A 26,390-nucleotide genomic window follows, 5' to 3' on the forward strand; every position below is an offset into this window, starting at 1 on the left:
GGTAGGCAAGGGCTTTAGCCGACAGAGCTACGCCAGTAGCTTACCCATGGTTACTAGATGTATTATATATCAAGTTTAAGCTAAAATCATGTAGAAAACTGTGCAAAATATGAAGAAAATATATGAAGTGTTAATCAAGTTATTTAATATTTTGTAAAAAGTGCAACTACTACTGTATGGACCCTCCTAAAAAGTAACTTTAATCTGAAAAACAAGAAAACAACACAAGTCGAAAAGTATTGGGAATAAATATGAATAAGGAACAAAAAAAAAAAGTTTCCTTCCCAGGCAGGATTCGAACCACAAAAGTCTTAGTTACCAGTCTATCGTCCTCTGGAGTGAACAAGGCTCTGAAATAAGCTACAAGGATCGGTCCGGTTTTTTTTTTGCCACTACTGTACATAAATGGGGACATGAAAAAATATGTAGATAAAAATTTAAGTCAAATACAGATTTTCAATACCAAATATATATAATTAAACAATTATTGTCCACACCTGTGGAGTAACGGTTACCTGGTTGCGGTTTTTTCCGGGGTTTTCCCTCAACCCAATAGGAGCAAATGCTGGGTAACTTTCGGTGTTGGACCCCAGAATCATTTCACCGGCATTATCACCTTCATCTCATTCAGACGTTAAATAACCTAAGCTGTTGATACAGCGTCGTAAAATAACCTAATAAAATTAAAAAAAAAACAATTATTATGAGGAGTGTTTATCATATAGGTGATTTTTTAAGCTCGCAACTGAGAATTTAATTATGTTTTGGACAATTTCGTCATGAATATCTTTGTCTAGTTGATATTTCCTTTTCCACGTCACAAAAAATTATGGACTATTCCTCGGGACCCCAGCAGTAGACCTCTCACTATGACAGTCTGGACGTTGTATTTCTTATGGAAGTAAGGTATTGTGGAGTCGTATATTTCTGTCTCTCTTTATCAACATCCATTGGTTGTGCTTTGGACTGTTCAAAGCGTATTGCAGGGTCAATGATCTCTGCTACAGGTTTTTTCCTATTGATGGCGATGATGTCAATCCTCCGTATGCTATCTTGATCAGCCAAACAATGAACTTGTTCGTAAACTTCCAAACCTTTGCTTCAGAGAGCAGCAGCAAGAAGGGAAGGAATAATATGATGTCTTTTTATTAAGATTTCTCCCTGAGGACACCTCCCAAGCACATGAGGTAGGGTTTCAAACTTACTACATTGTCTGCAATGGGATGTGCCTGTGGAACGTCCTGGAAGAGCTCGAAATTTTAAATATTTACTTGAGACAAATAAATATGTAAAATCATGTTGAGTAGGCCACAACAGTATACAAAATACTTTGACTAACCAAAGTACGAGTAAACCAAGCTGCTCAAAGTGAGAACAATTCACAGCCAAACAATGTAAGAGTCTATCACGAAAACAGTCTACTGTAAATATGAGATGGAACAGATCAGTCTTGTAACTGTGAGAAAGACAAGGGACTGTTTCTGTGATAGACTGGGACATTGTTCCACTGTGAATGGTTCTAATTTCGAGAATCTGTTGTAAACTTTGGTTGGTGATAGTGTTTTGTTTAGTTTTATGGCCTACTCAACATGATTTTACATAGGTACTTATTTGTCTCAAGTTTAAAGTCCACAAAACGAGTTTAATAAATAGTTAAAAGACATGAAACAGGTGAAAGGGTTTAATTTCTACTTATACATATGTACAATTTAATGGATATTCGAAATAAGTAAATTTTAATATAGGGAGCCATTAAAAAAATATCACTACCACACCTTCTATACCTGAATAACTAACTTTTTCGGAACACTGGTATCATATTCTATAGTTTATATTCAAGTTTTTGTATAAAACTTTTTTTGTACAACTAAAATTTAACAAGTTACTTGCAATATTCCATACTTATTGTTTACCCTGTATAATTACGCGTATATATAATATTGTAAATGTGTCCAGAACCGTAGCGTTGTGGTGTACGCCATCACACTTCGAAACGGGTTAGGGAGTTATCGTTGGTTCTATTCCTCCCAAAAATAATTTTCATTAAATCTCGATGAATTTATAGGATGGATGCAATGTCAACATCGTCAATTACTTGGGGAGCAATGACAGATCTGGAAATCCGGTTTCGAACACAAGCCACATATACTGGGGTATCATCATACTCAACACAAGAAGCAACACACTGGTCAGATAATCGTTCACCTTGCTAAGATTCACATATTCGTGACACCAAAAATTTGTGGCAGGGACTGCGACGTTGTTTTTCTGTGATATATTATTTATAATCAATAAAGAATCTCTTTGCCGGGATGCGTACGTACATGCAAATTGATAAAGCTGAAAATAGAAAATATCCCCAACAAACATCTCATTCGACTGGATTCTTGGCAGTGTGCACACGTTCATGCCTTTTCAAATGACTCGAACAGACAAAACATTTCCCACAAATATCGCATTTAATGGACTTCTCAGCAGAATGCAAGCGCGCATGGGAGGTCAAAGTGTTAGAATGCAAATAACATTTCCCACAAACATCACATTTGAATCGTTTCTCGCCAGAATGCGTACGTGCATGCATTTTCTCATAATAAGATCTCACAAAGCCTTTGCCACAAATGTCGCATTTATATGGCTTTTCACCAGAATGCGACCGTCCGTGAACTGTCAATTCACCACTGCTTATAAAACCTTTCCCACAAACATTGCATATGTATGGCTTTTCTCCAGAATGTATACGTGCGTGTAGTGTTAGTGCACCAGAACGCGGGAAACATTTTCCACAGATGTCACACATAAATGGTTTTTTACCAGAATGCTTACGTGAATGCAAAGTGAGTTGATATGAGGTAGGAAAACATTTCTCACATCCATTGCATTTGTACGGCTTCTCTCCAGAATGTGTCCGTGCATGTACTTTGAATGAAGACTGATGTAAGAAACGTTTACCACAAACGTCGCACTCAAATGGCTTCTCGCCAGTATGCGCACGTTGATGCATTGTGAGATGACCCGACTGTACAAAACTTTTCCCACACACATTACATTTGAATGGTTTTTCGCCAGAATGCCTACGTGTGTGCACTTTGAGATCACTGGACTGTATAAAACATTTCCCGCAATCGTCACACTTGAATGGCTTCTCGCCAGAATGCGTTCGTGCATGTACTCTGAGATATTTCGGCTTAGGGAAAATTTTTCCACACACATCACATCTGGGTGGACTGTGACATTTCTGCCTACGTAAGTGCGTTAAGAGATGAGAAAATCGTAAAAAATGTTTCCCACAGATATTGCATTTAAATTTCCTTTCGTCGCTGTGGGTACGCAAGTGTATTATGTGGCTTTGGAGAGACTGCAACAACTTGCCACACACACTACACTTAAAAGAACCTTCGTCGTAAGCGTGAGTGTCGGCCTCTGATTCAATGTTGTCCTCTATTGTAAAGTACTGGTGGGAAATCTCAGGTTCAGGCATGTTTTGTCTAACACTATTCTCTAACAAGCCATTATCAGGTCTTGTGCACTTTACTTGTGGCGTTTCATTCCTGTTGGCGTTCGAAGTGCTGTAAACAAAAGATTCTATTAATGAAAGTTTCGACCACTATTACAACATAGATATAGACAATCATCATCATCAAAAAAAAGTAAAGAGTCATAAAATAAACTGCTGAACATATAAAACTAGAGAATTTACATTAGCTATCTGATCCAGTGTTGCCAGATTCTCTCATCAGAAATTTAAAACAGGTGATGATATGGAGTCCGACCATTTAATCCATGAATATTTCACACAAGGGACAATTCACCCAAAATATTTCACACAAGGGACAATTCACCCAAAATATTTCACACAAGACAATTCATGCAAGAATATTGTAAACTTTATTAGTAACAACAATGTAATTTATTCGTCACAACAATAATTCCTTTCTACAATTCACCTTAAACGCTCTCGTCAACAATTGGATCTTCACTCAACACAGTATTTGTTATAGCACTCCACCGACGACAATGACAATTTACTTGGACTATTACGCACAACAATGAACTGTTAATCTTAACTAATATTTACAAAGCACTATTTACAAATCAGAACTACCAGTTCTCAGTTCACAGTTCTTCTACCTCAGTCACTCGAGTTCACAGTATCTCGAACCACAGACCTTCAGAGACAGTTCACTGTACTCGAACTCGGGTCCCTCCAACTGCGGTCCACTGCACTCGAACTCAGGTCCCTCCAACTGCGGTCCACTGCACTCGAACTCAGGCCTTCGGATGCTGATACAGTTGCGGACGCACACTCGAGTCGAACTCCGGTACACAAGACTGGCTTCCTTGCTCTGGCTTTCTCACTGACTGAATAACTGAAAACTGAAAACTGCTGTCATTCCTTCGCGACCGTAATTTATAACCACAGCGACGTAGCCTCGAAAGTTCGAATTCGCGAGTCTTCCATTTCGACGGATTTCTCGGCCTCTCTAGGCAAGCAGAAGATGCGCGCGCAAACTCTCTCCACTCTCTCGCCGCGTTGGCCCTTTCCCCTCTACGCCGTGCGCCATCCCAAATTGCTGCGCGCGATCTTCTCTCTTGCGGGACGCTGGTCGTGAGTTCGAATCTCACGTCGCTGTCACAATATTAATTAGTTAGTTAGTGGGGTTTAAAAAGGGCACGTCAGCTACTATGGCTATTTGCGCTCTTATCTAAAATCTTTCACTAAACATAAACACAATACAATAACCAGAATGCTTAAAAGAACTAAAAAGTGTTGTCACGGTTAAAACGAGGCAAACAAATGCAGTTTCAACAAGGTGAAGCATAAAAACCATATAAAAGTGAGAAGTTCTCAGACCCTGAGTAGTAGTATTTAAAAAGAAACAACAAAACAATAAAACAAAGGCCGCCAAAAATAAATTGTCTGCCGCATTTATAAAATGCACGGATGTAAAAGGTCCGAATGTCAAGTTTGTTAAAATCATATACTAAAAAATGTAACCTCTGTATGTAAAGAGTCCGGAGGATAATTAAAATGGGTCATTAAAAAAAAACTACATCACCCTGTCAAGTCCTGTATTCGTTAAAAATCTCAGAACTGCATTTGTACAATTAAAATCATTTCCAAGAGCGTCACCTAGAGTCGGCCGAATTCCATACTGCCGACGGACACGGTCGTATTTTCTAAACTGTAATAAAAAATGTTCCATGGTCAGTGGTACATGGCATAGATCACACTCCGGCTGAGGGTAGCCAAGAATATTAATCCAAAGGTAATTCGCCCAACATATTCCGTTCTTACCCTGGGAATATTCACCCCACAATATTTCCATATTCATATCCATATCCATGGTAATATGGTAATAGAGTAGAACCTCGAATATCCGTCATCCTATTAACCAATTGGTGGATTATCCGATCTTTTTTTTTTTTTGCAGCAAAAATAAGAAATAATGTAGGTACATTATATTAGTATGAATTTTTTTTAGAGTGTTTTCCTTTTACTAACCTTCACCCATATACAGTATGGTCTACTGTTCGAGTGGCTGTACTGTATAACGTCTATACAAAATGCCTTCCACAGGTGTCAAAAGAAAACGAGTTGTTCTAAGGGGAAAAGTGCAAGTAAATCACTGGTTCAGAAAAAGGGACACTGTGGTTCATCTCGTATCAGAATATCAGATTGTAATTAAACCTCTCCGCGATTTAAAGGAAAACAAAAGTATAAAGTGTATAAAGTATTTAAATCTACAACATAAGACCTGTACTATTCCTATCTTTCCGATTGACAGCCGTCAAAGTCTTTCTTTGACCATTAAAAACTCTCTGTTCATAACTACACCTAAATTAGCGAATTTCTGATCCACTAGCAAGTGGAGCAAATTACGAAACTGTATTATGCACTTAATTTAATTTATGAAAACCTTTTATTGTATGGATTATCCGATTTTTTCGATTAACGTTCATTTTACCCCCTTCATTACCACGGATAACAAAGGTTCTACTGTATATCTATTTCGTTTACAGTTTTAAATTTGCAGTTGCACATAAATCTGGTCTCATGGGCGGCCAGGGAGAAATTATACAAAGTGAAAGGAATGGAATGATTTTGGTCGACATAGGTTATCTACACCTCGTGGACTCAAAAAATTGTAACAGGACTAAATTGCACCAAATGGGCTATTACTACAGCGCTGGATGCTAATATTGTACAGGTTTTGAAGGCTGATGATCACGACCAACCACCATCGCTAGATGAAGTGGAAGCCCTAAGACATATTAGGCTAGAGAGCTGCAGAGAATGAGCCCGTTGCGGGTCCAGCGCAAAGTAACCAACGTGAGCTGGAGTGTATACAATCACAAGTGTTCCCATTGCGTGAGTCACTGAAAAGGAACACGAATAAAAGACGTCAGAGGAAATTTCCCTCAAACCCAAATTCACTATCAGATCTTCATGCTTTACTGCAAGAATTCCGAATAACAACAAGTGGTGAAAAATTTTTGATGTTCGATAGTTTTGATGACAATTACAGTGATGATGAAGATTTTGATCGAATAATAATATTTTCTTCGAATCCCACCTACGAAAGCTGTCCCATCGAATCAGAAAACCACAAAAAAGCACGTGCCAGAACCTGAATGTTAGGCTGCAGAACACTGAATCCTGGTATGATGATGACAAAGATGATTGTAATATTATTGGATATCTGCATGCTAGTGGTCATAATATGGCAATGTAAATTATTGTGTTTGACAGAACTACAAAATTAAAATGTAATACATAAATCTCATAAACAATAAAATTATACATTTGAGAAAATTTTCCTTGGTTGAACTTTCTTCTGAATTAATATTATTTGGTAAATTATCCAATGGACGACTGTTCCAAGGACGAAAATGCTGCTGGATGAATTGTCATGAAACCGACGATACTGCATACCTTCACTTGACTACGTTTTTTAATTAATTTAATTTATAATACAACTGATTTAATTCGTTTTATGTATTTCAACTAATTATATAGGGTCTGAAGTTAAAATATTTGTTACATTTTTTGCAGATTGTGAAATTTACTTTGAATTATTGACAAAGTTTGAAAAATAGTGTCATATTACAACCTGATCTATGCAGAAAAAAATTTTGATATCAATAATAAAGAAACTTCCAAAGAGAGTAAAGAATAAAGAGATTGTATAATACACAGAACGGCAAAAAAAAAAAAAGAAAAAAAAAACAAAACATGGAACAGCTTGAATATTTCCGGGTATACATTTATAGTTAGGATCTTTCTGAATCCTTGTGTATTTTTAAAGTGTGTTCGTACAAAAATTAACATTCTAAATTATTTCTTGACAACTTTTTCCTGCTCCAATTGTAAAGTAATGTCATATATCTCTCTGTAAGTTGTTAAGTTAATGTGGATATGAATTAAATATTTCATGTTCTCACCGATGCTGCATGCCTGGCCTGTATTTGACAGTGGATGAATTTTTCCATCCTTTAATATTCCTGAAGTAAATGCACACGGATGTGCAGGTGGCTGTTACTATCTCTGGTACATTTATGACTGTTTAAAGTGTTTTGCAGACAGTGTGTCTGAGCTACTAATATCTAGAAATGTCACGCACAGATGCAATAAAACATATGTAATTGCACTTTGTAGCAGATTTTAGAAACCGTGCTTCTGCATAAGTTAAAAAAAAAAAATTGATCGTGGCGTGAGAATATTTAGGCCGCCCCCTGCTTCAGAATATAACGAATGGAATTGAAAGATTTTCGTTAAAATTATTTTTGTAAATTAACTGGATAGCCAAGCATAAGAATCCAATTTTTAAAGCAACACAACAGTGGCATCAGAAATAATAATAATTTTCTTCCTTCAACTGCCACTCAGTCTCCAGATTGAGTTTAGCACTTGCCAGTGAGTGATAGTTGTATGTTGATGTGTGATTTATTTGAAAATTGTCACAAACTCTGATTTATACGTATTTAACAAACATGAACGCTGTAGCAGATTTTAGAAATTGTGCTTCTACATAAATTAAAAAAAAAAAAAAAAATTGATCGTGGCATGAGAGTATTTAGGCCGCCCCCTGTTTTAGAATATAACGAATGGAATTGAAAGATTTTCGTTAAAATTATTCTTGTAAATTAACTCGATAGCCAAGCACTAGAATCAAATTTTTAAAGCAAGACAACTGTGGAACCAGAAAGAGTAATCTATTTCCTTCAACTGCCAAATAGTCTCCAGATTGAGTTTAGCACTTGCCAGTGAGTGATAGTTGTATGTTGATGTGTGATTTACTTGAAAATTGTCACAAACTCTGATTTATACGTATTTAACAAACATGAACGCGATATATTTGCTTGAAAAATATTGTTTTTAGATATTTTGGTTTTTTGTGATTTGTGAAAAATTCTGATGTGATTGGGCTATTTGAAGGTCAGTTTCGAATTCAGCACAAAAAAAACCGGCGGGGAAAAAGTATTAAAATGCAGCATGGTGTTATCGGCCATTAATTCTCATTTTTGATTATTTCATTTACTTCAACATTATTACATATTTTCCATTATTAACTTTTTGTTCTTTTATGTCAGTTAATCTCATTGTAAATCTTGTATTCTTTACGCACAGTAAAACCTCGATAAGACGCACTCCGCCCGCTTATTACGCTATCCCGTGTAGTACACTTTTTTTGTCCAGTCCCTGCACATTTCATACATAACGCCATTATAAAATACCCCGTGTGTTGCGGTCAAGTCCTGCATAATATGCTGTTTTTGTGGAATATTTTCGATGTAATTTTCAGCAATGTACTGTAACAGCAATGAAACATTTTGGCCACTGAACTTGCTGATACCATTAACCTGAAAAGTACTGATATTCGACCCTTTAACTGCGCATTTAAACCTTCATACTATACAATATCCCACCCTCTTGTTACGCTCTCTTATTCGACCCTTTATCTGCGCAGCTTATATACAGCTACAATACCCCACCCTCTTCCTAACTCTCTCTCTCAAGCAACGTTCCTCGCTCGGCCATAATAAAATTCTGGAAATTTTTGCTGGTCAGTTTGTTGTCCTTAGTGTATTGAAGTGTCTGTGAGCGTGATTACAATGAGTGTTAAACGAAAAGCGCTTCTATGTCGGAAAAATTGGAAATCTAACGGAAGTACGATGAAAACAGTACTCTTAATAAGAAACCACTGTCTGATTCATTAGGAATCCCATCATCGACATTAAGAACGATAATAAAAAATCGCGATTCTATCACTGCAGCTGCAACGTCAGGAGGATGTAAGCGCAAGAGAGGGAAGTGTGGTAAACATGAGGACTTGGAGAACACATACACGGCAAACAACTATAAATGACTCTTTTGGAAAGAACTAATACACTACATAATACAGTATCGTAAATGTCTTTAACATACAGTACAGTAATTATATAACGGTGTAATACTGTATTACCTTTCATGAATCATGTATTTCAATACAGGAAAATGCTAATAGATACTGTATATAAGTCAAAATTAGTATACCTGCCTAATACATGATCCCAGTTAATACGCGGTCACTTGAACAGCATCTTATCGGGGTTCTACTGTATTTAATTATATATTATATTTAATATCCGGCATTGCTTATTGGTATGCTTTCATCGCGCAACTTCATCAAATCCACATCGCCTTTATCACCTGACCTAGTAGCCATACGCGATATGTGGTGTGGGGGTGTCCCAAATGGTAGACATTGATGTCGGAAATAGTCTTACATAAAGGGTAACATGATTACTCGCATTTAAACTCATATTACATGATTTAAATTCTAATTTTTTGCTTGTTTTAAGGATAAAGAATTAAGGATAAAGGAGGGGTAGATTCTTCAAGAACAGACAAAGTCATTTTGTAAATATTCTACATTCACCAACTGCAGAAAACCTTACCAAGGCTTATTGGTTTCACGTTCTATATATGCGTTTGTTCCGCATGTTTGGCGTTTATCACCAACACTATCACAGCCATGTGTGGGCCGTCTTGACAATTGCAGATGAGAACACATGTCCCTGCTTTGTGACTTGTGGGAACATATGTCTTACATCACCACTTAATTTAGCAAGAAAAACAAAGCACGAATTAAACACGTGCGCCTTACACTCACCTCTCAGATAAAATTTCACATTCATCTGTCACTACTTCCAGTTTATTCTCCTGCTTTACTCTTACCATGCCAAATATCTCTTCCTGAAAATTAAGAAGAACACATATAACAGAGAAGACTAATGGCAACAGATTCTAGAGCTCTGAACTATACAAAGTAGAGTTCACAGTTTTCAATGTCAACTAGCGCAACTTACATAATGTCAAAAACTAAATATGTGGTTGATTGTGCAAAGAATATTAATTACAGTGTTATTCTCTTTTACTCTTTTAAAAACGTACATTAAGTTCACGTATTATCATCCTTTTTCTCAGCAGACTGCATCTGATATTGGCATTTTAAGTGAATGAATAACTAAAAGACATTTCTGCAGATATTTCCTACACCAATCTAGACGAAACTGTGAAAAAAACTTATATACCGGAAAAAAAAATAAGGTTATTCATTTTTTAAATATTTTTCCGGTATTTAAGTTTTTGACACATTCGGAAATTGAGATGGTGTCTCTTGGTATTGAGACCTATCCCTTATATTTCATCTGAATCTTCTATGCCATATAAATAAATTTAAAAAGCAGTTATATTGTCAGACTCCAAAGCAGCTATTCTATCAATCGTCTCTAAACACACACCTTCATCTCAAACAGCAGAATAACTAAAATGCTCTCTCAATTAATATCACTCAATAAAAGAATATTGTATTCCAATTGATACCATCCCATTGTGAAATCCTGGGAAACGAGAATGCAGATGATTTAGCAAAGAAGGGCAGCACTGCTACTTACAGACCTGTTACTAAATCTACGTATTACCCTGTGAAAAGATTTCTTAAATCTACATACTTAGACTTCAACAAATAAAATTTGATAACACAATCCCAAGGGAAAAAATGGAACTCTCTGCATCATAATCCACAGTTAATTCCCGATTTACCACGCAAATCGTCTGTAGCTGCATTTAGATTGGCAACAGGCCATGACTGTTTGGCCAAACACCTGCATAGAATTGGAATATATCAGTCCCCTAACTGCCCATTGTGCAACTCAAACCAAGAAATGGATTCGGAACACCTCAAAATCTGTGCTTCAGTGGCTGACCATGATAATATCTTTGAATAATATTGGAGTGCAAGAGGTCAAATGACTTTATTGTCAAACGCCTGGCATTAGAAAACAGCAATAACATATTTCATCTGACAGTGTAAGTGTTGAAATTCAATTGTCTCAAATTTAAATACTGATTTGAAATTACTCTTCTTATGGGGAAAATTTCTCAAAGAGGAAACAATTCACTAAAAGCATTCGGTAAATAGTAATATATCTTTCTCATCGCAGAAGACAGTGTGGTTATTAAAGTTACATAGTGATGTCAAAAATCAGAACATTCTAACACTTGAACAGCAAAAATCTCACAAATCAAAATTTTAAAATGTATCCTTACTATCTCAATATTCTCTACATGTAAAAAGTACGTACTAAAATGCAACTTATTTCAAAATAAAAGAATAAATTTGCAAGTCAAATCTAGAACAGACTAGAAAAAAATTAAACAATTATCTGAACACTGATGGTGGATTGCAAGAACGCATTTATTCCTTTGTTAGCTGCTAACGGACCAATAAGTTCGAAAGACGCATTGCAAGAAACACCTTTAGTGTTACTTGTCCATTACACGATTCACTAACTTCTTATTTCCCTCCTATAATAAAATTTATTCGTCCGTGAGATAGCCATCTTACGTACATTTTGTGTATTGGCGAGTGGTTTATATATTTTGATTCATCATAATGTTATCTATATGAGATTCAGGCATTCGATATTTTGTATATAATAATAATAATAATAATAATAATAATAATAATAATAATAATAATAATAATAATAATAATGATTTATTTTAGCTGGCAGAGTTAAGGCCGTAAGGCCTTCTCTTCCACTCAACCAGCAAAAAGTGTATATACATATGCATGAACTTACAAAGAATTCAATAATTTGATTTAGATGAGAGTTACATGTATACAAGAGTTATTTACCAATTAAACAACAAAATACTATGAACTATTAATTAAACACTGAAATAAGCTGTGTACCAGAATTAAACTATATTATATACACGATATTAAAATAATATTGCATATCAATGTCTAGAAGTGATACCTCCGTATCTGTACATTTATAGGTAAATAAAAAAAAAACTGTTATAGAAATTAGTTTTTCAAAATAGACAAACTTACTCGTATATATGTTTCTGCTTTGTAAGATCTATTCAAGAACAAAATATTAGAACTTTGTCCAATTTTGTGAACAATAATAATGTAGTTAATCTAAATAATAATAATGTACGGTAGATAAACTAAATTACCAATTTTGTAGATAGGAGGTGGCTATGTCTTCTTAGTCATCGATATACGGTAATATGATTGCTTATTTATTTATTTATTAATTCCTCGAATAGCGAAGTTATTATTTACCGGTATTTCTTTATTACAGGCTCTAGTTCATCATCTGACGACGAGGTTATGTGCTCTGTAGTGTCTTTTTATTTTCTATGAAATTAATGCATTCATGCGCTATTTCTAATAACAAATAGGCATATTTATCTTTCTCATTGAAACTTCTGTTCCTGATTTCTTTTTGGTTCTTATTAGTCTAAATTTATTGCAAATTTTGACAACAATAAAAGTAATTTTTCACATCACTCAAGCAGCAGATGTTCACTTTTTATTCATTCACGTATTATTGTGTCACTTGTGAAATCCAAAGGTGCTTGGTTAAAGATCCAATAACTAATGGCCCATTAAATGTCTGTTCTGCAACCCGACAATGCACTAACTTTAAAGGTCCACTAACTAATGGGGGAATACATTATTTATAGATCTTTTTTCTTGCAACGCACCATGAGAATATTAAATTTCTCTCGCATATGGCAGACAGTATTGCGGGAGGGTTGTACAGAGATGCTGTTCTTGACAACAATGAAGGCAACATATTGGGAGAAGAAGAGCCAGCAAAAGACATGAGCCAAACTCACCTCAGCTTCACACTTCGTCGTGGGAAAAGTAACTGGAACAGCAATTTCTTCAACTTTAATCTCTGTTTTGGCTTCATAGGTGTTGTCCTCATATTCTGTCTTTATATCAGTCGATTGGAAACTCAATAAATTCACTTCCTGGAGATCAAAAGGACATCATAAATGAGGAATTTCTATTTGCAGTTTTGTATAATATTTCAAGATTTAAAGGTTGCACTCTAGTACCATATGGCAGCACTTGTGTCACTACTGTAGCACAGAAGAAAAGAATATATATTGGAAAGGTATTTATAGTAGAAGAAAAAAAGAATTGTTTTGTTTTGAATAGACGCACCAAACTATCTTCTTCCAAAAAATTTGGAACTATAATCTAAAAATTTGGTAAATCTTACATTAAATTACCGGAAATTTGAACTTAAGTCAAAATGATAAGGGGCTCTCTTGTACGGCACGTACAGAATATGTCCTTCCATAGCAAAAGAATGGAGACAAAAGACTTTCGCCATCACATTTCACTTCTTCCACTAGATGCTTCTCGACACGTACATCAAGGCAGGTAACATTTGCAAACGAAATGATATTAAACTTGAGGAATATTACTACAGAGGTGTGGTATTATGTTATAGGTTAGATTATGTTTGGTTAGTGTAGTGATAATATACAGGACAATAAGAATTGAAATGTGTTGTGATTGTGATAAAAATGTTGAAAATTGATTTATAGCGTCACATTGACAGTGATAAAACTGCGCAATATTCGTTCAGTGGCCGGTGGATACTCTACCTTGACCGCCATCACTAACTCAATGACAAGAACCAGCTATAAAAACTTACAAACGTGCCTGTATACTTGGGGTTACTAACCATCCAACGAAGCTTGTGAAACGTGTGCACTGCTTTGAATCCTACAGCCTTCTGAGTGGAAACTACTCTAATAAGTGAATGAATGTCTATGATTTGAGAGCTATTGAAAGCCATTCAAAGATGTGGCAACAAAATATAAGTTTATGTGGGCTGACGCGTCCATACTTTAAATCAAGGAACTTATCAGATTCCAAAAAGCGTAAATGCAAAAGACGCATATATGTGACATGATCGTCAATAAAACGAGAAGCTCTACCCATTGTTTTACTATGTCTGCTGAACATAATCCGCAATATGTATATATTTCTACCTTATGATGTATGTATGTATGTATGTATGTATGTATGTATGTATGTATGTATGTATGTATGTATGTATGTATGTATGTATGTATGTATGCATGCATGCATGCATGCATGTAGGCAGGCCTATGTATGTATGTAAAACAGATAATAATTACTTTCAACATACCTCAGAAAAAATCTTTTTCTCTTCTAAATCGTCGTTTGTAGCCAAAGGGTCGAACTCCGGTTCCATCTTGATAACATTCATCTTAACTGAAAGATATGATTAATTTATATTCGTCTACACAATTTGAGCTGCTGCGAAAAACTCAAACTACCGATACATTATTGTTACAAAGTGATGTCATGCCAAACAATCGTAAGCAGCGTCTTTAGTATTAGAGGAAAGGCCATGACTATATAGATTATGCGTACTGTTATGTTCACATTTCCATGACGTGAGAGCATCTAAACGAATGTACGTACATATAAATAAAAATCAACGCGAAAATTTCCTGGCCAAAGGCCTAGAAAAGCAGCTTATCCTTAGGAATAAATAAGTTTATTAAGGCTCGATTGTATAAACCATTTAATCTTAGCTCAGAGGTTAAATTGATCCTTGTTTCAGCTGAACTTGGAATTTTGTGTTGTATAAAGTCTAATCTGAGATTAATTTGTCTCAAACTAAAGTCAACTTTGACTGAAGAAATTTCTCCGATTAAGTTAGATGATCTAAGTTCAGTTATTTCTTTTCTGTTTGAAATATACGAGTGACAGATTGTGCAAATAAAATATCCATTATTATTAATATTAATAGATATGTTAGGTACATTTATATATATTTCTTTCAATTTCTTGCCTTAATACACAAACATTCTTATATTTTATAAGGCTCTATCGTGTTCAGCATTATCAAATAACATAACCTATAATTATATTATGTTTATAACAATCATTAATTATTAATGGATATGATAGGTACATTAATAAATGTTCAATTAACTGTATTACTAAACGAAAATTGTCGTTTTATAAAGCTTTATTATGTTTAGCAGTATCAAACGCCATAACATGATAACAACTTGGAGAACAGTCAGCCTTCTTCCTATTGTCCGCCATTATTTACATTACACAAAAAAAAAAAAAACAGTGTCTGCAACAGAGTGTACGGAAAGTCGCCAAAAAGTAGTTGTAAAGTCGCTAGATTTCTCATTATCAACAAAGAAAGCTTACATTTTGTTACTATGGGGTGCTAAAAAGGTCACTAAATCCCTATTTAAGCAATATAAAAGTTAAAAGAAATTGTTGTTGAAAAAGAGTTAAAGTCGCTAGATTGGCAACACTGAACAAACCTGTATAACATGGTCCGCGCATCACGTATTTCACCTGTTTATGCGATGTTGCCAAATCATTTTCACGTGAACTTAGATTGCATTTGAACCAAGGTAATTTGATCGCAGAAAAGTTTTATACAATAGAAGAAGTGTCTGAACTCGGTTCACTTTTCGATCTTCGATCAAAGTTGATCTTTAGTCAGGGAATTTTATACAATTGGGCCTTAAAGTACCGGAACTCAAATTAGATATCGCCTCAAACATACTTCCATTAACAGTTGCTTGGAATTAGATCTTGGTGAGTTTTCCCAAGTATGAGTAGTTGAATTTCAAGTGCTGTTGTTATGTTCTTAATAAATCAGAGATTCTACTGATATATGGTAAACATTACGAATTTTGATGTCAGTTATGAAGGCCTATATTACACTTAACACCATAAGGCTGTGAACCCAAAATACTTGTCCTTTCTTTCTTCGTCTCAATTATTTATAATGGGGTTTATACGGAGCTATTATTATCATACATCCCAGAAAAGAGCGGCTGCTGGTCGGCCGTATGATAATAATAGCTTTGTATATGTATCAATACTGACATTATTGCGGTTAAGGCACTGGTAAACAAAACAGATATTAAGCGGCGACGCCAATTTCGCACTGGAATAATGGTGGATTTGTGAAAGAGTGGTCGATGAGAATTTTCGGATAAGTGGGAACGTTCGGGCGAGATTGAAGGACAGAGAGGCAGGAGCGCTCGCTCGAGGTGGTACTTTAGTCACTGGAATTTACTGAACCCAAGTTCAACTTTATTGGATCCTCAAATTTGCCACACATAGCCGAATCCTTCATTACCTCGTGTGCTATCATAAAACCGACCATTTCCTCTGCCTTCTGTATACAGTCGCACATTCTTACGTGCCAACCTTAGGTTAGTGCCCAGTTTTATTGTGATTTACAACGGGAAATGATAGTTTTATTTATTTAAGTTTTTTTTTCATTCCTAAATTACTACTGTGTTTATCAGTTTGTTTCATACCTATTCCATGCTTATATCAAGCCACTATCTAATTTGTTTCGTTCCTGTTCCATGCGTATAAATGTACGAATTTTAAGTGCTAATTAAGTTATGAGTGTCATCAGTTTGTTTCGTTCCCGTTCCATGCGTATAAATGTATGAGTTTAAAGTGCTAATTAAGGTATGAGTGTTATCAGTTTGTTTCGTTCTTGTTCCATGCGTATATGAAGCCATTGTCTAGTTGGTTTCATTCCTGTTCCATGCGTATAAATGTACGAGTTTAAAGTGCTAATTAAGTTATGAGTGTTATCGGTTTGTTTCGTTCTTGTTTCATGCGTATAAATTGTAGGCTACGAGTTTTAAGTGCTAATTAAGTTATGAGTGTTATCAGTTTGTTTCGTTCCTGTTACATGCGTATAAATGTACGAGTTTTAAGTGCTAATTAAGTTATAAGTGTTATCAATTTGTTTCGTTCCTGTTCCAGGCGTATATGAAGCCATTGTCTAGTTTGTTTCGTTCCTCTTCCATGAGTATAAATGTACGAGTTTTAAGTGCTAATTAAGTTACGAGCGTTATCAATTTGTTTCGTTTCAGGCGTATATGAAGCCATAAAGGAATAAAAGAATAGAACATAGCAATACATTTCTCGTTATTATTGAAACTATTTAGAATAACCTTCCAACATTAAGGTAAAGTACGGTGAGTAAAGAAGTCATTCAGTACATAGGATCGTGATTTTACTACATGTGGTGATATCTGGTAACAGTTGGCAACACTGACAAGGCGGAAATATTTGCTGTTTGGGAACTGAACTTACGTGATCCCCACTATATATGAAGCCATTGTCTAGTTTGTTTCGTTCCTCTTCCATGAGTATAAATATACGAGTTTTAAGTGCTAATTAAGTTACATGCGTTATCAATTTGTTTCGTTTCTGTTTCAGGCGTATATGAAGCCATTGTCTAGTATGTTTCGTTCCTGTTCCATGAATAAAATTTTAAGTGCTAATTAAGTTACGAGCGTTATCAATTTGTTTCGTTCCTGTTCCAGGCGTACATGAAGCCATTGTCTAGTTTGTTTCGTTCCTGTTCCATGAGTATAAAGGTACGAATTTTAAGTGCTAATTAAGTTAGGAGCGTTATCAATTTGTTTCGTTCCTGTTCCAGGCGTATATGAAGCCACTGTCTAGTTTGTTTTATTCCTCTTCCATGAGTATAAATGTACGAGTTTTAAGTGCTAATTAAGTTATGAGAAGGGAAAGGATTTATATGTAAATACATATTTACTTATAAAGCTAATATAATTTATATTTTGCATTATCTTTATGTTTCACAATGTGTAGGGTTGAAAAATCCTACTTTTATTTTCCATATTTTTCCATATTTTAGAGTTTAGTACATATTTTCGTTAATTTCCATATATTTTCCATATTTCATATAAAACAGTCCATATTATATTAGGTTTAACAATAAAACAAAACAAAATTCCATTAACTTTTAAAAATACATTTCAACAATAGAGATTTAAACACATGTTCAGTATCCCTTTAACATCAGAGTTATTTGAAAATTAGCAGTCCTATCAACAATGGGAAAGTAAGTTACAAAACTGTATTAATTTAATTTAAAATTTTTAACAGACTTCAGTTGTGCAGCTCAACAGTTAAATGCCAGTCAGAGTACACATAGGTTCAGTTTTGTAAATCATACTATAAAGACGGTAAATATGCCAAAAGTACGTCATTCAGTCAATTTAAAATCAAAACTAACAAGTTACATTTCAGAATTTAAAGAAGATGGTTTATCAACTGACAATAAAATATTATTTTGTAATTTGTGTCAGTGTGCAGTATCATCTACACAAAAGTTCCTGGTGCAACAACACATTACAACTAGTAAACATCAGGCCAACAAACAACTAAATTCCAAGCAGAGACAATTGTTTTTAACACAACCAACAACATCGAATGTAAGATCTGAGTTTAACATCGACCTGTGCCGTTCTCTCATCTCTGCTGATATTCCTCTCTACAAACTAAAGAATAAGGTCTTCAGGGAATTCCTTGAAAAATATACTCAACATACAATCCCGGATGAGTCAACACTTAGGAAGACGTATGCTCCATCCATCTACGATGAGACAATACAGAAGATAAGAGATGAAATTAAAGATAGTTCAATTTGGGTTTCCATTGATGAGACTCCCGACAAAGAAGGTAGACTTGTTGGTAATGTAGTTATCGGTTTGTTAAGTGAACAATATTCTGAACGAATTCTTTTACATTGTGATGTTCTAGAAAAGTGCAATAACAAAACTATAGTTAAACTGTTCAACGAAGCTATGGGTATCCTGTGGCCAAAGGGTATTATGTACGATAATGTGTTATTCTTTATTAGCGATGCTGCCCCTTATATGGTCAAAGCTGGACAAGCATTATCTGTTGTATATCCTAAATTGACTCATTTTACTTGTGTGGCGCATGCATTTCATCGTGTGGCAGAAGTGGTCAGAGACAATTTCCCTAAAGTAGATTTGTTGATTTCATCAGTGAAAAAAGTATTTCTCAAAGCTCCCAGTAGAGTTAACGTGTTGAAAGAAATGTACCCTGAAATTCCATTGCCACCAAAGCCAATTTTAACTAGATGGGGTACATGGCTAGAAGCAGTTGAATATTATGCCGAACATATAGACTCTATTAACAATGTTCTCCTTGCATTGGACTCTGAAGATGCAGTCTCAATTGATACTGCGAAAACAGTTACCTGTGACATAAGTGTGAAGAATGACTTAGCTCACATTCAGCATACATTTTCATGCATCATAAAAACGCTCAAAAGTCTCCAAAATAGGCACCTTTCACTATCTGAAAGTTTTGAAATTATAAATAGTACTGTGGAACAACTGAATCGTGGTAGAGGTAAAGTTGCAGATGCAGTAAGAGCTAAGGTGGACACTGTACTTTCAAAAAACCCTGGATATGAAGAACTACAAAAGGTTGTTGCTGTGATGAGTGGTGAATCAACAGTGAAGATTAACTTGGACTTACCCCCAGCAGACATTGTGAAATTGAATTATGTACCAGTTACTTCTTGTGACGTCGAACGCTCTTTTAGTCAGTATAAATCTATCCTCAGAGACAATAGAAGAAGATTCACTTTTCAGCACTTGAAAGAAATGTTTGTAACCTATTGTTATGGTAACAGACAATAAAAATTGTGTTTTGTTGAAACTACATTGGAAGATAAGGTACGTCCATTATAGTTTTTGTTTAGTTTGATTAAAATGTACCAATATTTAACGTACATAGTCATTTTTTTATAATTTTAAGTCCATATTTAATTCCATATTTTGGTAAAAATCCATATTTAATTCCATATTTTGGTAAAAATAACTACATATATATTTACATATTTCATATATTTTTAGTCCATATAAATCCGTTCCCTGGTTATGAGTGTTATCAGTTTGTTTCGTTCCTGTTCCATGCGTATGTGAAGCACTATATTAGATTATATCTATAACAGTTTCATCAGGTAATAAGCTTAGTATTGGGAAACAAAGATGGTAAAAAGGAACAAATATACTAAAATTGATGGTATATTAAGCGCTCTCGTAAAGAATTACCGTAAATTTTACAAGAATTTCTGTTTACAAAAGCAAATTTCTACCCTAAACATTCATTCAGAAATGTGTTCGTCTAGATCTCACAGATTAATGCCAGTGTTTGGTTAGGTAGGAATTCCAGCAAAGAAATAATGCGGTAAAAATTATTATACCTGTCTTTAGCGTTCTGCATTAATATATTCGCGAAGTCCTATATCACAGCACGGTAACTCTTGCTATTAATAGAATAATTCGATTTTCTGCAGTTCAACAGTACGATGATCAAGCCAGCCGTGATAGGTATCGTTGCTTACGTAATATTCTAGACTATTACACTCTTACTACGTCATACTACTTTTGACCAATAAAACGTTACGAAAGGACGTATTTGAACCAATCATGGCTGCTTATCGCACAATTCTATCGCGTCCCTAGCATTTGTTTAATTTTATCGCGTCCCTAGCATTTGTTTCTTTGTTTGCCAACATTTGAAACTGCGCTGGTCTGGACGTCAAAAATATATATAAAATTACAAACCACTCCAGTCGATGCACAGCAGTTTCAAATATGACTCGCATTGGCATTCATGAACAAGAATTAATAAAAATCACTGTTCATACCTATGCATTTTCTGAAATCCGATTTACAAATAAATGAAGAGCACCATTCGGAAATCCTGAATAAGTTGAATACACCATGTAGGCCTAAATCAACGAGTTCCACTTCTATTATGCACACGTCCAATATAACATCAATTGAACCACTAACCACATTCAAATTTGAAAATTGTACAGTCAATAATTATTCCTTTTAAAATAATTCATTCGGAAATCCTGAATAAGTTGAATACACCATGTAGGCCTAAATCAACGAGTTCACTTCTATTACGCACACGTCCAATATAACATCAATTGAACCACCAGCCACATTCAAATTTGAAAATTGTACATTCAATAATTATTCCTTTTAAAATTATTCATGTTTATTTTTTATGTCATCGTCGTTAATTAAAACTTTTCTAACACTTGTGTATATTAGTTAGGTTATGTTATAGCTTCTGCTATATGATATTATGGATAGTCACGTATCAGAGATTGTTTAATATTAAGATTTATTGAAAATCATCTGTCAAGTGACGTTGCTTACTGGGATTCGGATAATTGAAGTGGAATGTTGCATTTTAATAAAAATGAAACTGAATCAACAATGCCTTCTTGACTAGTAACAGTCCACAGAGTTCAATGATGATTCCATAGTTGGCACAACTGATACCGGTAACAAGAAAACATAATCATAAAACACTACTGCCATCTAGCGTAACGTTGAGATGGTACAACAACAATAATAATAATAATAATAATAATAATAATAATAATAATAATACTTATTTGTCAGAAACCAGTGTACAAGGCCTGGATATGACATCGTCAGGTTCGATAGTTGATACATTTGAAGACAGTTGTATTTTCATAAGCCAATTAATATTTTATTGTATTGGAGTACTTTATTACTTCTAATCTTTATATACTTTCTTCTAATCGTGTAATAGTCAATTAAATCCCACTCGAGTTTTGATTTTCTCTAGATAAATCAAAACCTCTAGTGAGATTACTGTTGATAAAAATTATGTGATCAATTTTCCCGTGGCGAATTCCACAAGGTCTTTATTGACTATACCAAAGCCTTTGACACACTCTCATCAAAACTCGAGTCAATGACAGGAGAAAATAAAGAGCTAACAACTAGAGTTGGGCAACACGATTCTTTTTCAGAAGTCGATTCCAACGATTCAATCATACATTACAAATCGATTCTAACGATTCGTTCACGATTCTTCTCAGTCTGCGATTCCAACTATTCTTTTGAATCGTCAACGAGTTCACGATTCTTCCTACTCTGCGATTCCAACGATTCGTCAACGAACGACTTACAGGGCACTTTTCTTTGCAAACCACGCGTAGAACAAAAACGTTCTACTTCTCTCGCATAGATGGCATAAGAGGCGAGACATTGGATTGTCTCTTTCTCATTGGCTGGAACCATTCAGCATGACCTCCATTAGTCTACAAAATTACCCAAGATAATGTTTCTAAATTATAATTTATCAACTGAACCTTATTACGAAGTACATTTTTTGCATTACATCTCTATTTAACTATGCAAATTTCAGGTTTGTGTTCATTATTTTCCATACTTAACAAATGCAGTATTTTGATTTCACTCTCGCTCGGGAGTATTCGGCACGGTTCGGAAATGTCCGTTGACAGGCTACATCAAACAAGTAAATAGAATCGTGGGTTACGATACCATGTCAATTCGTTACTATTCTTTTGAACGACGATTCGTTACGATTCTTTTGAACGACGATTCGTTGATACCACGAATCGATTCTTACGATTCTTTATTATTAGTCGTTCGAATGAACGATTCGCTCACGAATCGACCCAACTCTACTAACAACACTGATTCAGAATATACTAAGGAATAACACGGTCCGAGTCTCTGACAACATGAGCATATCAGAAGAAATTACCCAGACCAACGGAGTGTTGTAGGGAGATCCACTCAGTCCCCTGTTGTTCAACATTGCCACATATGATTCAGTCAGCAGAATACGACAGGAAGCGGAGGAAGTGAAAATATACATCTATGCCGACGACATGGTCATCGGATCACGTGACGCAAACGAGCTGCAAAAAGCAACTAAGGCACTGGAGAAATGGGCTGAGGAAAAGGAACTACAGATCAACCTAGAGAAAACCGTGCAGATGACTTTCCGAAAAGGCGGACGAATATCAACTAATGACAGAATACTGCTGAAGAACGAACCAATACACATGACAAACTCATTCAAATACCTCGGCATGACCCTACAGACAACAATGACGTCTTTCAGAATCCACGTCAAATCCAAAGCGGCAGCAGCTACAAAGGCTATATACGATATCAGACCAGACCACTGAGTAGACTCTCCCTAAGATCAGCTATGTCACTCTTCAGAAAGAAAATAGTCCCCATCCTTACCTACGGTATCGAGTTAGGCCCTTAACACACTTGAAGAGTTTTCGCTAGCCAGAAATGTGTTGCGAGAAAGAGGCGAAGAGGCTTCCTCCACAAACTTGGCGAGTTCTCGCTATCACAGATCACACCTCGCTGTGATCATCTATGCACTGCCTTCATGCAGAAAGCATTTTTCTGATTATAGTAATGACTCGTTAGGGGAAATATTATAGGTTATGTATTTACGTATATTGTCGTACTTAATATATAACCTGTAAGTATATTGTCGTACTTTACAAATTACGTACGAATTCTATGTTGAATCTCAGTATTCAGATGATGAAGAAATGGAGTTACATGAACATATTTTGTTCATGAAAGAAGAAGTAGGCCTAAAATTGAAGCCAGAAATATCTGAAAATCACATTGTATCTTACGAAAATAAGAGCGAATTTTGGACACTGGTTTCGATTTGAATGATGATACGTTTAGGCGTTATTTCAGATTGAATGGACCTCAGTTTTTTGCTATTCATGATATGATAGATGATTCTTTGCTATGTTCTGATTAAAATTATGTAAATTGTTAAGACATAGATACATTATTTTAAATGTTTAATTAATACTATTAAATCTCATCAAAATAAAATATAGCCGTATTTATTTTCAGATAATCTGATATTTTTCTCCAGATTTCTTCTTTAAGTTTCGTGTTTTTATAGTTTTCATCCCATGTATCATATAAATAGGCCTACGGGTGACATCGTACAAGTTCGATAAGTTTCTGACTACAATTATCAGCCATATTTCCTCATTTTAAAATAAAAACAATACCATTCATCGCCACCTGTGATATCTTTTTCTACATTCAATCGTCATAAAGAGTATAAATGTCAAACATCTTTGATAAATGTGTCAAGAAAATTCGCTGAGCTACCGATTCCAGCGAGAAACTCGCGCGAGGTTTTTGCCTTGAGCGAGAATCTCTTCCAGTGTGTGGACGTCCATTTGAATCCATGTTATCAATTTTTTTTATTTTCTCGCAACATATTTCTCGCTGGCGAAAACTCTTCAAGTGTGTTACGGGCCTTAATATGGGAAAAACTGAATAAGACCGACCTTCGTACCTTAGAAGAGGTAAAAGCACGCTTCCTAAAAGCCGCACGCTTCAGACTAGTCTACGAGCTAGCAAAAGAGACGATTCTGATAGAAAGCCTGCGTCTAAAGTTCCCCTTGCCCGCCAAAAACTGTTGGACAAAATTAGTGGAAGAAAGGGAAGAGAAACGATATTAGATATGGCTAGAGTTTCACTCAACGGAAGCAATCGTAAACCGATCAAGGACGGGCACGGATCAAGAACTTCGTCATTTTGTAACTTCCATGGCAGTACATGGCTACCTCCACAAGCTCTGCAAATCAAACATTTACCACGCCCCCAATCCAGAGTGTGTATGTGAACTGTGCGATCTAACTCGCGAACGATATCACATTACCCAGCGCAAGAAGCTTGACAAACCAATAATCGAATATATAAAGTGAAATCCACTAAGACACTTTTGCACAGTTTGTGCACATTTCATATTTCAAAATTATGTGATCAGGAGCAATTGAGTTACAAGCCAGAGCCAACATCGGCAACACTGTAATTAATTGTCAAGCGGAGGCCTTGCGATACAGAACATATGTTTGTGTTAATGCCGATTTTCAATGTAAATTAATGTTGCAATATAAGTATGTGTCGATGGAATTATTATGTTCGCTGTCGTAACAAACGTTAATTGTTCATATATTAGAAACTAAGTCCGTGTTGGCGATAAAAACAAGACTATAAATGAAACTATGGCTGCAGTCTTTGACAATTTTTTCGGTTGTTAATAATGACAAAATGATTGACAATTTATTCTTCTAAATATTAAATATTGTATAAATTACATTTTTAAAGTCTTACTTGTGGTTTGTTGTGAGCCAGAATTCTAGCCAAATTGGGCCTCGCCTGCTTTATCAATGAAGTTAAGCCTTGATTTTCAAGTTCATTGTAAATTGTAGTTTTGTGATCCCATAAATGTTGCAGTTTTATTGAAGATTCGGTATGTCTGCTCTAGCCAGAATAGCTATAATTTCTAAATGCATACATTCACTTTGTTGGTTTTCAATGTTTGTTTATTAATATGGGTCCTTTTGTAATAAATTAATTATAAACATGTTTTTTTTTCACTTCGTATTTACAGGATTTAAAGTTCACTGAGTTTACGCTAATTGGCACATACTTTAGATAATGATGTTTTGTTACGTATTATGTTGAAGGTATGTTTCTTCATTTTTTCATAAATCTTTATACATGGCCTGACTGTATTTACATCCTCATAATTTATATCAATATGTCACTAGTTTCCTCTGTTTACATTTTTATTTTATTTGCATAATTTACATTTTTAGCTTGTTTTCTGTAGTTATAGTTATTTAAAATTATTCCGTATTTTAAAAAGTTGATAACAAATAATTTAGGATAAGCGTATTGTTATGGTGACTGGGTGGATTAAAATTAAAACTGGCTTCCTGGGCACCTGAAATATTTATAGAAAAGCACGATAGATAATCGCATAAGATAATATTAAAGTGTAACTTACACCTTTCACGCTACAGGTGAAACACTATAAAGTTGCAAAACATTGTCAATTTGCTAGCCACAAATTTGTTAATTGAATGGAACTTAAGAATACTGTGTAGGAACTTACGTCTTCATTACATTATTGATTTTATTATTTTCGGTACAAGGAATATATTTTTTATTCATTTGTTTGCCTTTGTACTATCTATAAAAATATGTTTTGTTATAATTATTTTAAATGGCAGTCTTTGTATGTAAGTAGCCTACTTACGCCGTATTCTGAAGAATAGGTAATTGATTGCAATAAAACACGATTTTCAAATCCGTAATAATTTACATCACTACTCTGAATCTTGATCTTACCTTTGTACATATAGTAATATTGAAAAAATGCATGTTATATACAACGAAAGCAATGAGAAAGCACAATTACAACAATATCACTTTAGAATCTCCCGCCTCCACTCAGCGTTGCCATGCTCCAACTTGTAACTGAAGAAGGTTC

General features: G+C 35.0%; 1 protein-coding gene across 2 annotated transcripts; it reads right to left on the bottom strand.

Annotated features, from left to right (window-relative positions):
- Positions 1-1,667: 1,667 nt before the first annotated feature.
- Positions 1,668-20,523, bottom strand: LOC138691726 (zinc finger protein ZFP2-like). 2 transcript variants are annotated; one of them, XM_069814036.1, is made up of 5 exons: positions 20,452-20,520; positions 14,518-14,603; positions 13,184-13,321; positions 10,155-10,237; positions 1,668-3,566 (listed from the first exon to the last, which is right to left on the bottom strand). In XM_069814036.1, exons 2-5 carry the CDS (start codon positions 14,596-14,598, stop codon positions 2,372-2,374), a joined length of 1,497 nt encoding a protein of 498 aa, XP_069670137.1. In that variant the 5' UTR covers positions 14,599-14,603; positions 20,452-20,520; the 3' UTR covers positions 1,668-2,371. The 2 variants fall into 2 exon arrangements, with proteins under 2 accessions (XP_069670137.1, XP_069670138.1); XM_069814037.1 differs by lacking the exon at positions 14,518-14,603 and having other exon boundaries at positions 20,452-20,523.
- Between the last annotated feature and the right edge of the window lie 5,867 nt (positions 20,524-26,390).

Source organism: Periplaneta americana, chromosome 16 (genome assembly GCF_040183065.1).
Source record: "Periplaneta americana isolate PAMFEO1 chromosome 16, P.americana_PAMFEO1_priV1, whole genome shotgun sequence".
NCBI lineage: Eukaryota > Metazoa > Arthropoda > Insecta > Blattodea > Blattidae > Periplaneta > Periplaneta americana.

Excerpts from the sequence above, each read along its gene's own strand:
- LOC138691726 (XM_069814036.1), bottom strand. The coding sequence starts at position 14,598 with ATGAATGTTATCAAGATGGAACCGGAGTTCGACCCTTTGGCTACAAAC. Across the intron at positions 10,238-13,183 it reads CGACGAAGTGTGAAGCTGAG|GAAGAGATATTTGGCATGGT; the intron begins GTGAGTTTGGCT and ends CTTAATTTTCAG. Across the intron at positions 3,567-10,154 it reads TGTGAAATTTTATCTGAGAG|CACTTCGAACGCCAACAGGA; the intron begins GTGAGTGTAAGG and ends TTTTGTTTACAG.